The sequence below is a fragment of the Hordeum vulgare genome, chromosome 6H, assembly GCF_904849725.1.
Source record: "Hordeum vulgare subsp. vulgare chromosome 6H, MorexV3_pseudomolecules_assembly, whole genome shotgun sequence".
Taxonomy (NCBI): Eukaryota; Viridiplantae; Streptophyta; class Magnoliopsida; order Poales; family Poaceae; genus Hordeum; species Hordeum vulgare.
In genome coordinates this window covers 9,070,018-9,082,325 of record NC_058523.1, presented here as the reverse complement: position 1 = coordinate 9,082,325, position 12,308 = coordinate 9,070,018, and the positions used below count along the sequence as shown (strand labels likewise).

General features: G+C 49.0%; 1 protein-coding gene and 1 long non-coding RNA gene across 2 annotated transcripts; both read left to right on the top strand.

Annotated features, from left to right (window-relative positions):
• Positions 1-944: 944 nt before the first annotated feature.
• On the top strand, positions 945-5,047 carry LOC123404876 (putative wall-associated receptor kinase-like 16; the record flags this gene model as incomplete). Its single annotated transcript, XM_045098810.1, has 6 exons — positions 945-1,075; positions 2,248-3,270; positions 3,713-3,906; positions 3,997-4,123; positions 4,527-4,815; positions 4,909-5,047. Coding segments are annotated over exons 2-6 (1,725 nt in total), but the record flags the coding sequence as incomplete, so codon positions are not given.
• A 3-nt stretch (positions 5,048-5,050) lies between these two features.
• On the top strand, positions 5,051-6,958 carry LOC123404521. The gene is made up of 2 exons (XR_006611829.1): positions 5,051-5,231; positions 6,631-6,958. It is a non-coding gene; the product is annotated as an uncharacterized LOC123404521 (long non-coding RNA).
• Positions 6,959-12,308: the final 5,350 nt, after the last annotated feature.

Sequence of the window (12,308 nt, the reverse complement as noted above, 5' to 3'; positions counted from 1 at the left end):
GTGCGACCAAATTCCAAAGAAGTGCATAGGCTAATTAGTACTACTATCAACACTGTCGTCCAGCCATGGTATTTCTATGAATCAAATACTATCAACACTGTAATCTATGTGATGACGAAGCAACGAGCTCACACACACACACAAAATCTGTAAATCCATGAATCAGTGGAAGAATTAGTTTACCAGCAACAAGGTCGTCATCTGCATCTCCGAGTTACAGCCGGAGACCCCGGACCCGCCGGTCTGCCGAGATGCAGCGGGAGCCGCCGCAGCGGGCCGCCTAGTTGCACTGAGAGCCGCCGCCCCGGCCGCCGAGCTGCAGCGGGAGCCGCCGTAGCGGGCCGAGGAGCTGCAGGAGAGCCGCCATGCCTGCCCGAGGATCTGCAGAGAGAGTCGCCGAGCTGCTGCGGGAGCATGCCGGTGAGAGCCGCCGCTCCGGCCGCCGAGCTGCAGCGGGAGCCGCCACGTCGTGCTGAGGAGCTGCAGCAGAGCCGCCATGGCTGGCCGAGGATGTGCAGAGGGTGTCGCCGAGCTGCAGCGGGAGCACGCCGTTAATACCAGACTATTGGGGAAAGAACAGAGCATCGTTGAACTGTGGAATGGGGAGCTGGTCGACGAAAACTAGGACCAGTCCAACAGCAAATCTGCCACAGGGGCAGGAAAGTCATTTTACGTAATGAAAATAGAGATAAAAAGCCAAAAATTATTACAGTAAATAAAAATGGCATATTATCTAAAAGAAAAAGAAAACTGGGGCAAATCATCCAATCTGATGTAAAGCGGGGCAAATTATCCAATGCCCAAATAAAATGGGGCAAATAATCCAATCTTCCCATCGCCGACACGTGATCGGTCTGACGAAATTTTTTCTATCATATGATTGAGAAAGTGATCGGTTTCCCAATCATCTACGTAATCCGCAGGTCGAGTCCACCCGTCAGTCGTCATCTCCGACGGTCACAGCCTACTCCCCGCCTGCGCTTCTTCCGCGCGCCGCCGTGCCTCGGCCTGGTCGGCGCGCGTGCCGTACAGTGCGCCGCCGCCAGGCACCGCTTCCCCTCTTGGCCACATCGCGGTGAGTCGGATATTTATCTCCGGGTCGGTTAACAGATCTCTCCCTCGATGCTTGTTTGTAAAGGACTGCGACCAGTTTGAGATCTGCTGTGTCCAAGTAGCTTAGGACGACGCCTTCCCCCCTGGAGAGCTCGCCGACGTGCCGGCGAGCGAGGGGCATGTATGGATGAGATGCGCCGCCGCTGCTGTGCTGACTGCTGACTGAGTCGTGACACCCTAACGTGTGCTACTTCCCCACTGGCTTTCTCTATATCACCCTATTGTTGCTGTTGGAATCCTCTGTCCCCATTGGCTTTCTGATGCGTCTGAAATTCAAGGGCCGCCTCAGGGATGTAAGAAGATCTAGCTCAACCGCAGAAATTAGAAGAGCTAGCTCAACCGCAGGGTGTAAGAAGATCACGCGCGGGAGGAATTAAAAAATACCAGAGTTCATGCATATTCAGTTGAGGTCTTTATTCAGTTCCATGCGATTGTTTTGTACTCCACCATGGCTCTGCACTGCACCAAACATTTCCGCCATGAATCTTGTATTGCAGTCTACTAGTAGAATTGTAAGTACGCTTTGAGGGGTTCATCTTCAAGATCATTCCAAGGTTTTGCTTGTTTTGGGTGCAACCAAAGGCCCAAGCTTCCCCGAGGAGACATGCCAGGACAGATTTTGCAATTGAAATCATGGGTACGACACCAAAATTGGTGTTAATAATACACATGTGTGAGGTGTAGCAATCAGAATCCTGGTTCCCCGTTTCCGTGCCTCCCAATCCACGTCGCTTTTTCAGTTTTCCCTTGCCCCCATCTCATCAAGAGGGGAAAATTTGCTTCTCTGCCACAACAATGCTATTCCAAGCTGGTAATGCTAACATTTTCGTTTCCTGCATCAAGATGAACACCCCTACTATCTCCTACTTGCAAGTATATGCATGCAAAAGTATAGGTCTTGTTGATGTCAACATTTTCCATATGGACTGTATATGGAGTGCATCCACAATCTTTTCATAAAATAAACCTAGTTGCAATGAACCTAGTCTGATTTTTTTTAAATAAACCTAGTTGCAATGAATCAAAAGTAAACCAATCTTGCAATGTCTTTTGTTGGAGCTTGAAGAGGTAAAATTTCCCCTCATGAAACATGCTCAAGTAAGCACCCTGATATTAGTTCACATTTTGACGCAGGCAAGCCACACCTCTCCTTGTCTTACGAATTTGATCTTGGTTTGTAAATGGATTACCAAGGTAACAATGTTAGGGATTTCCTTCATGTTAATGGACATGTGGTGCTTGAAAAAGTGGATAACAACTATAATCTAAGATCTTTCACTGAAAAAGAGATAGAAGGCATCACCAGTGGGTATAGCACCGTGCTGGGAGAAGGGGGGTTTGGTAAGGTTTACAAAGGAAAATTAGATGATCATCGTCCAGTCGCAGTGAAGAGATACAAAAATGGAACCAAGAAAGAAGAGTTTGCCAAAGAGGTGATAGTGCATTCCCAGATAAATCACAAGAATGTCGTCAGACTTTTCGGTTGCTGCACGGAGGTAAATGCTCTTACAATTGTTATGGAGTTTGTATGCAATGGCAACCTCTATGACATCCTTCACTGCACCAGCAATGCTAATGGTTCTGTCCCCTTCCCTTTGGACAAACGTTTGGACATCACCATTGAGTTAGCTGAAGTATTATCATGCATGCATTCAATGTATAGTCCTGTTCTTCATGGTGACATCAAACCCGCTAACATACTGCTAGATGAAAATCTTCGACCAAAGCTATCGGATTTTGGGATAGCAAGATTGCTTGCTGCCGACGAGACTCAGCATACCATACATGTCATTGGTTGCATAGGTTACATGGACCCTTTTTTCTACCAGAGTGGGATTCTAACTCCGAAGAGCGATGTATACAGTTTTGGAGTCGTTTTGCTGGAAATCATCACCCGAAGGAAAGCCGTGGACGGGGATATCATCCTTACCCAAAGTTTCGCCGAAGCCCTGAGAAAAGGGAAAAAAGTGAGACAAATGTTTGATGGAGAAATCATGAATGATAAAAGAAACATGAAATTTCTTGAAGATGTCGCAAAACTAGCAGCCGAATGCTTGAAAATGGAGGGCAAAATGCGTCCAGAAATGGTTGAAGTAGCAGACAGACTTAGGACAATTAGAAAAGCTTACCATCAGGTCAAGGGCAGAAATTCCACAGGTAATAAGGGATTTGCATAGTCTTTTCCAATTGGCATGGTAATTTTAATACTAGTACCTCTCCCCTTCAATTAATATAAGTCCATCTCACTTATTGTTTAATTAAGTTATAAATGATTATAACTCAATAAAAGCAAACTGTACATGATATAAAAATGCACCATTTTTTCAAAACATTAAGATGGAAATGTTGGGAAATTTATTTGTATGCCATAAAAACATTTCTGATTCGCATTCCTCTTGTGCTAAATGATGTCCTATTGGTCGTTCAGTCTACAGGTTCAACCACGCAGAGCTCAATTTCATTCAGATTTGTGAATTTGTCACATGAGGGACTTGTCGATAAACATTGGTTGTACGAAGTAGCAGAACCAAATAATCGAATGTTTCTTGAAGAACTTCTCATATTAATTATGTGTTTATTTTAGTTTTCGCTAACACAGGTAGCAACTCTGGACTTACACCATATGTGGTACCGACCATTTCCATGGATGAACTTAAGGAAATAACGAGGAACTTTAGCAATGATGCTCTAATAGGAGCTGACTTATACGGTCAAATGTTTTCCGGAGTGCTGAGAAATGGACATAAATCCATGATCAAGAAGCTTAGGCCTGGTGAAGAATTTATTTTGGAGGTCATGGCTGCGTGCCTTGTCTGTTTTTCCATTCAAGTTATTTATCAGTACAACAAGGCTTACCTTCCAACTACCACCCTTCTGCTGCAGGTTCCGGTGGTCTCAAGATTCATACATGAGAATGTTCTCCAGCTTCATGGATACTGTGTTGAAGGAGACAACTACGTTCTTGCTTACGAATATGCATCCAGGGGATCCTTGCATGATATTCTTCATGGTGAGTTGCCACTTCCAGAATTTTATGTGCTCCCTGGTATGTAGCTCAACTTTGAACTAGATTACCAAGGAGCACATAAATATTCCACTCAGTCAAAGCAAGGCCTTATGGGGAGGGTCACTTTGTTGTATTATGCCATATCAATCTGGGAGTTCTATCATTGTATGAGCCAAAAAGGATGTCATCAAATGTACTCCCTCCGTCCGGAAATACTTGTCATAAGAATGGATGTATTTAGATATATTTTAGTTTTAGATACATCATTTTTTATCCATTTGTGCGACAAGTAATTCCAGACGGAGGGAGTAACAAGTATCGTGAATCTGATCAACTGATATGAATATTGGTTTAAGAAACAATTTCTCCCGCAAAAAACTGATATTGTAGGGGTTCATGATCACAGGTAAAAAGAATGTTGGAGGAGCCGAACCAGGATTGGTCCTATCATGGGAGCAACGAGTGAAGATTGCCATGGGTGCTGCAACTGGGCTTCAGTTCCTCCATAATAAGGCACAGCCTTGCATTATCCATGGTGGCATCAAATCGAGCAGCATATTTTTCTTTGACAGCGACATTGCAAAGATTGGTTACCCTGGTGTTTCCAGAAAGACCCGTGCCCACATAAAGAATATTTTTTTGGATTGTCCACCCGGTTGTCCTCAAACAACCAGTTTTGGTCCTGACGCGCCTGAGTATGCAACAAAATGTTTTAATGCTGTTTTAGATTCTTTCACCAGGTTTGGAGAATCATTACACCCTACTTATACTGTGTTTTGTCCTGTCAGGTATGCAATGACCGGTCAACTTTCTACAATGAGTGATGTCTACAGCTTTGGGGTTGTGCTGCTGGAAATTTTAACCGGTCGAAAGGCAATTGATTTTACACTACCCCATGGCCAACAATCCATTGTGGCATGGGTATGTATGCATTGAACTTGGAGGTCTAATTTGTTTTTTGACGGTGGAGGTCTAATTTGTTCAGAAAATGCAATAGCAAAACTCTAATGACATCGATGTACAGGCCATACCAAGACTTGATGAAGTCAAGGTGCGCAAATGGGTGGATCCGAGGCTTGGAGGAGATTACCCGCCCAAGGCTTTAACCAAGGTCTATTGCTAAACCTGTATTATTTTAACTAGAAACAATAGGAGAAGCCTATACGGTTTTAATATAAGAAAAAGGAGCAATCACATGAAGATAAGAAGAACAGAAAGACAAAAAGGCCAGGGGGCAAGCAGCCCCCAAAACCAAAAAAAAGGGATCAGATTAGTGTGTTTAACCAAGCAATCACATGAAGCTAACAAGGCTGGTTTATCAAAAGGTTAATAATGTGGATGAGGTATTAAACGTAAATCTCTCACGAAAACACTTTTCATCTCGGAAAGGAGCACACTACTTGAAAATGAAGTCATTTTTCTCCTTCCAAATATTCCATAAGACTGAGACATAAATCTCCCCAAAAAACGAGCCAGTACATTCTGATGAGCATAGGACCATAGGTATCACCCTGTATCTCCAACAGCGTGAGCAAAAAAAGTAAGGATAGTCCAGAAAGAGATGACCCCTTGTTTCAGTAATGTTCTGAGTGCACATAACACGATCCAGCCCGAAATCAAGGCACCGGTTTTTCCTTTCCGTTAAATCTCTTTTGTTGAGCCAATCCAAAAAGTAACCATGCGAAGACATTTTGTTTGGATAAATAGTTGCTAGTCCACAAATCAGGAAAGTATGTTGGCGAGGCGGTTAGCAAACATGAATTGATATAGGCTTGAAAAAGTATAAACATTAGCCCCCCAAGGAAAGCTTCTGGAATCAGGCCCAGCCAAGTCTACACATGCCCAAGTTGATTGACAATATCCTCAACTTGTTGGAACTCCTTGTAGGCCTGTGCTGAAAGAAGCAGGGCATAAGAGGATTGTACAAATAGCTTCTGGGAGAACTCTAGGAGTGAAATATCCTTTTATCGACCAAATGAAAGTAGTCAAGTAGACCATGTTCACAAAACCAAGTGAGCCACCTGCTGGCGAAGTTTGGTCGTCAGGAAAATCGTACTGTGGTTTGGTTAGGATCAGATCCTGAGTCTATTCTAGACCTCGTCCTTCGGGATTGTAATGGTGCTCGTACTTAATCAAGACAATCCCCTATACCCCGCAAAAATAAATAAATGAAAGTAGACCATGCTGCAGAGTGGGGAATTGTCCAGCGGTGTTAGCGCTACTGTCCCCAGATTGGAGGGCCGTTGGTCGCAGTGGCAGAGCCAGGAACATTCGTTCATAAAGTGTTTCACCTCCAATAACATATTTCAACTTCACCTCCAATAGTGTTATTGGAACCAGAGAGGAGGTTGTATTCTCCATCTATATCTTATTTGTTGGAGTTTTTTTTTTGCGGGGACTTTTCTAGAGTTTTCAGACATATTATTAAGCATTAACCTTACTGTACTATTAATTCTGGAAATAATAATTAACACTTGCTTTCTTGATCATCGACACACTCTGGCAAGCAGATGGCTGCAGTCGCGAGACACTGTGTAGAGTGGGAACCGGAACACCGGCCAAACATAAACAAGGTCGTCGAGGCTCTGAAGCCGTTGCTGCTCTAGCAGCTCAAGCAATCTTCCTGCGCTGCTGAAGCATCTAAAAATTCCGGAGTGTAAGGCATCGTCTTTTGTAGCAGTGGAATAGCACATGGTATTACTTTTTTTGTCAGAATACGGAATGATGAATTCAAAGATCTTGTACAATTTTTCAAGCACGTCGGCAGCATATACTGTGTATTTTTACAACCGGACACAAGAGATGATGAAATTCCCCAGCACCCAGGTGCCACCTTTCCTGAGGCTTTGTGCCGTTTTCAAGCCATGCTTTGTGGATGCATATATATCATGTGCTTATCTTCTTTGTGGAGGGAGAAATGGAGCGCTGGCCATGCATCCTGTTAGGCAATCCAATCTGGTCATAGCCTGCCATATTTCGTGCTCCTATATTTGCATATAAATCGGGCCATTATGGTTAGGATTGTATTGATTTGTTTCCATGATTATCTTGTAACCTGTCTATATATATATGAGGTAACACGGAACCCACAATTGTGTGATCAATTACTCTTGCCTTCTGTTTCTATCATGGTATCAGCCAAATGATTCTCTTCCATCCCCATCCACTTCCGCCGCCGCCCTAGGGTGCCGCGCTGCCCCTCCTCTCCACCTCCAGCCGCCGCCGCCATGCCCGACGCCAGCCCTCTCCATCCCCACGCTGCCCTATGGGCGCAAGCCAACTCCATCCAGAACATCAAGAGCCTCATCCCCGTCACCCTCGACCTCAAGGCGTCCAACTTCTCCAAGTGGCGCAACTTCCTCACCAATGCCGTCAACCAGTTCGCCCTCGCCGATCATCTTGAACCGGCACCCCCTCCAGCTGACGCGGAGTGGCTGCGGATGGACTCCACCGTCCTTCGGTGGCTGTACGGCTCCATCAACCCCGACATCGCCGACATGGTCATGGCAGCCGGTACCACGGCTGCCGCTGTCTTCGCCGGCATCACCTCCCTCTTCCGCGACAACCAACAGGCGCGTGCGGGCTACCTCGGCCAGAAGTTCCGCAACATCATCCAAGGCGACAAGACCGTCACCGCCTACTGCCTCGAGCAAAAGACGGTCGCTGATGCTCTCGCCGACGTCAATGCCTCGGTCTCCGACGACGCTCTGGTGTGGAACACCATCAAGGGCCTCAACGACCACTACAAGGACATCGGCAACCTCGCGCCTCTCATCAAGCCGTTCCCCACGTTCCTTGAATTTCGCAACATGCTTCTTCTCCAGGAACTTAAGCCGTCCTCCCCGAGCTCTACGTCGCCCGCGGTCTTCTACTCCACCCCCGCCAACGGTGGGCCTCGCGGGGGATCTGCGCCTCCACCACCACAACCGGCCGGTCTCGGTGCTCCGGCGCCATATGGTGCTCCCACCGGGTACGGTACCGGCCGCTACAAGGGAAAGAAGAAGAAGACTTGGGGTGGTGGTGCCCCCATCTTCCCCAACATGCAGAACCCCTGGACCGGTGCCATCCACATGTACCCGATGATGGGTCCTGGCGCGCCCACGCACGGTCATGCCGGCCCTGTCAGCATCCTCGGACCGGGACCCCGCCCCTTGGCGCCGCTGCATCGCCCTCCTGCTCAGGGCTACCTGGCCCTGCCTGCCCCGTCACCTCCAACCCCACAGGCGACGTACTCCTACACTGGCTACCCCGCCTACGGCTCCTCCTCGGCACAGACGTGGGATCCGTCCGCCCTCGCGAGCTACTTCAATACCATGAGTCTCCAGGATCCTACGGAGTGGCACATGGACACTGGGGCCTCCGCTCACATGTCTTCGGACGCCGGTGATCTCACCTCCCTCTCTTCAACTCCTCCACATCAACATGTCATCGTTGGTGATGGTTCTTCTATTCCTGTCACTCATTCTGGACATGTACGTCTCCCCTCCTCTCATCATCTCTCTTCATGATGTCCTTGTTACTCCTCGTATTGTTAAGAATTTAATCTCAGTTCGTCAATTTACCACTGACAACTATTGCTCAGTTGAATTTGACCCTTGGGGCTTTTCTGTGAAGGATCTCAGGACAGGGCGCGTGATTCTCAGGTGCAGTAGCTCGGGTGACCTCTATCCGCTCACTACCTCGCCGCACGCTCTCACCGCCATCACCGTCGACTCCACCCTTTGGCACCGGCGCCTCGGCCACCCCGGTCATGACGCGTTCCGGCGCCTCGTCTCGTCATCCTCGCTTCCTACAAATAAAGTGCACAAGGATCCTAGTTTATGCCATGCTTGTCAACTTGGCCGTCATGTCCGTTTACCTTTTTTTTGCTTCTACCACTCATACTCATAGACCGTTTGAGTTAATTCACTGTGATTTGTGGACTTCACCTATTCAGAGTGTATCTGGCTACAAATATTATCTTGTCGTTTTAGATGATTTCACTCACTATGTATGGACATATCGCATGCGACAAAAATCTGAAGCTTTTGCTCTTTTGTCTAACTTTCGTACTTATGTCGCTACACAGTTCTCTCTTCCTCTCCAAGCGATCCAATGCGACAACAGCCGCGAATTCGACAATCGCGCCCTTCAGGATCTCTTCGTCCAGCACGGGATCCTCCTACGTTTCTCATGCCCATACACCTCTCCACAAAACGGTAAAGCTGAATGCATCATTCGCACTATCAACGACGTAGTTCGTACTTTGCTTTTTCAAGCGAGCATGCCTCCAAAATTTTGGGTTGAAGCCCTCCATACGTCCACCTATCTTCTCAATAGATTACCCACCAAAGCCCTTGCGGCTTCCTGTCCTTTCTTCGCTCTTTTTAGCAAAACACCAGACTACACCCTTCTTCGTACTTTTGGTTGTTTATGCTACCTCAACATCGCATCCACTATGTCTCACAAACTGTCGCACCGTTCAGTCGCATGTGTTTTTCTTGGCTATCCATCTAACCACCGTGGCTATCGTTGCATGAAACTTGAAACTCGTCGCATCATCATCTCTCGCCATGTGATTTTTGACGAAACTCGGTTCCCGTTCGCTCCTCTTTTTTCTGTCTCTAACATGCAGCAGCACGCCTCTACACCGCCCTCGGACGTTGATCCGATCGACATACTCGACTCGGTCGTCGTGCCACCCATGCATGTTGGGTTGCGTCCCTCCGCTGGGTCGTCTCGGTCAGCTGGACAGCGCCTCGCCTCCTCACCGACAACCTCCGAGCTGGCCTCGTCACCCTCGCGCACGACGGCCCACTCGGCACCGTCCACGCCGGTCCACTCGGCCGTGCGGACGTCGGTCTCGCGCACACCAGCTTTGTGCACGCCAGGTCATTCACCGGCCCATCCGGCCTCGCCTGCCTCGGTCTCGCTCGACCGCGGCCCATCTCCAGCGGCTTCTGCCGCCGACTCCGACACCGCGGCTTCTGGCTCCGCAGCCTCCGCTGCTGCCTCCTCCACGACCTGTTCGTCTCCGACAACGACACCGCCGTGTTCGCCGCCCCCGGCACCTGTGGTCGTCCCTCCTCCACCGGTAACACGTCGACCAGCTGTGGCTGCTCCTCACCACATGGTGACCCGCCGCCAAGCCGGCAAGACCATCGGTCCGCGTGAGCGTCTTAACCTCCACGTCGACACCAAAGCTGCTCCATCACCGGTTCCCAAGTCTGTTCGTGGTGCTCTAAAAGACCCGAACTGGCTCGCAGCGATGACTGACGAGTACGGTGCTCTCCTTGCTAACGACACGTGGGAACTTGTCCTCCCGCCAGCCAACGCCAACGTCGTCTCCGGCAAATGGGTCTTTCGTCACAAGCTCAAGCCGGATGGCACCCTCGATCGCTACAAAGCTCGATGGGTGTTGCACGGATTCTCTCAGGAACACGGCATCGACTTCGATGAGACCTTCAGCCCGGTGGTTAAACCGGCTACCATCCGGGTCATCCTCTCGGTCGCCCTCTCCTCCAACTGGAAGATTCGCCAACTCGACGTAAAGAACGCCTTTCTTCATGGGCGTCTTAACGAGGTGGTCTTTTGTCACCAGCCAACTGGCTTTGTTGACTCCGTTCGCCCTGACCATGTGTGCCGCCTCAACCGTGCACTCTATGGCCTGAAGCAAGCCCCTCGTACTTGGTATCACCGCTTTGCGAGCTTCATCACCTCCTTCGGCTTCACCTGCTCCAAATCGGATACATCCCTATTCACTCTGCATGGTTCCATGGGGACTGCTTATCTTCTCCTCTACGTCGACGACATCATCCTCACAGCTTCTACATCGACCCTGCTTGAGCGCGTCATTACCGCTCTCAGCGCCGAGTTTGCCATGACCGATTTGGGCGAGCTACACCACTTCCTCGGCCTTGCTGTTCGTCGTGACTCCAGTGGGATGTTCCTCTCGCAGACACAGTATGCTCTAGAGATTCTCGAGCGTGCTGGCATGAGCTCCTGCCACCCTGCCTCAACACCCGTGGACACATCGCCTAAGCTGGCCGCTGCCGCCGGCTCACCTGTTGCTGATCCTTCGGAGTATCGGAGTCTAGCTGGTGCTCTACAGTACCTGACGTTCACACGTCCTGACATCGCCTACGCCGTCCAGCAGATTTGTCTTCACATGCATGATCCCCGTGACTAGCACTTGACCTTGGTCAAGCATGTTCTCCGCTACGTCAAGGGTACCCTGCACCACGGCCTTCAGCTCACACCCTCATCCACGGATCGCCTTGTTGCTTACACTGATGCAGACTGGGCTGGTTGTCCTGACACTCGCCGATCGACCTCTGGCTACTGTGTGTTCCTTGGCGACAACCTGGTCTCGTGGTCCTCCAAGCGCCAGCACACCGTCTCCCGCTCTAGCGCTGAGGCAGAGTATCGAGCTGTCGCTAATGCCGTCGCTGAAGCAAGTTGGCTTCGCCAACTCCTCCAGGAGCTTCACCGACCTCTCCCTGCTGCCACAGTCATTTTTTGCGACAATGTCAGCGCCGTCTACATGTCCACGAACCCCGTTCAGCATCAGCGTACCAAGCACATCGAGATCGATCTTCACTTCGTTCGAGATCGTGTTGCGCTTGGGCACATTCGAGTTCTTCATGTGCCTTCTTTCCGACAGTTCGCGGACATCTTCACCAAAGGCTTGCCATCGCCATTGTTCTTGGATTTTCGGTCCAGTCTCAGCGTCCGAGAATCTCCCGTTGTGACTGCGGGGGGCTGTTAGGCAATCCAATCTGGTCATAGCCTGCCATATTTCGTGCTCCTATATTTGCATATAAATCGGGCCATTATGGTTAGGATTGTATTGATTTGTTTCCATGATTATCTTGTAACCTGTCTATATATATGAGGTAACACGGAACCCACAATTGTGTGGTCAATTACTCTTGCCTTTTGTTTCTATCACATCCATCCATTCCCTTGCGGCTGCCTTCTATCTTGTCCAACTTTGGAGCGGATCTCTTTGTTTTACATCCACCCGTTCTCTACGTGCGCCGATTTGTTTCAGGATTGCTCCCAAGCTGGCGCCCGCGGAAACGTCTGCTTGAAAGAACCAATTCTTTCCAGGTAGCAATTGCCTCCGATGCCTCACTCCACTTGGCAAGTACTTGGGTAACTGTCTTTGGACTACGTGCGGATATCAAGATCATGGCACTATATATAA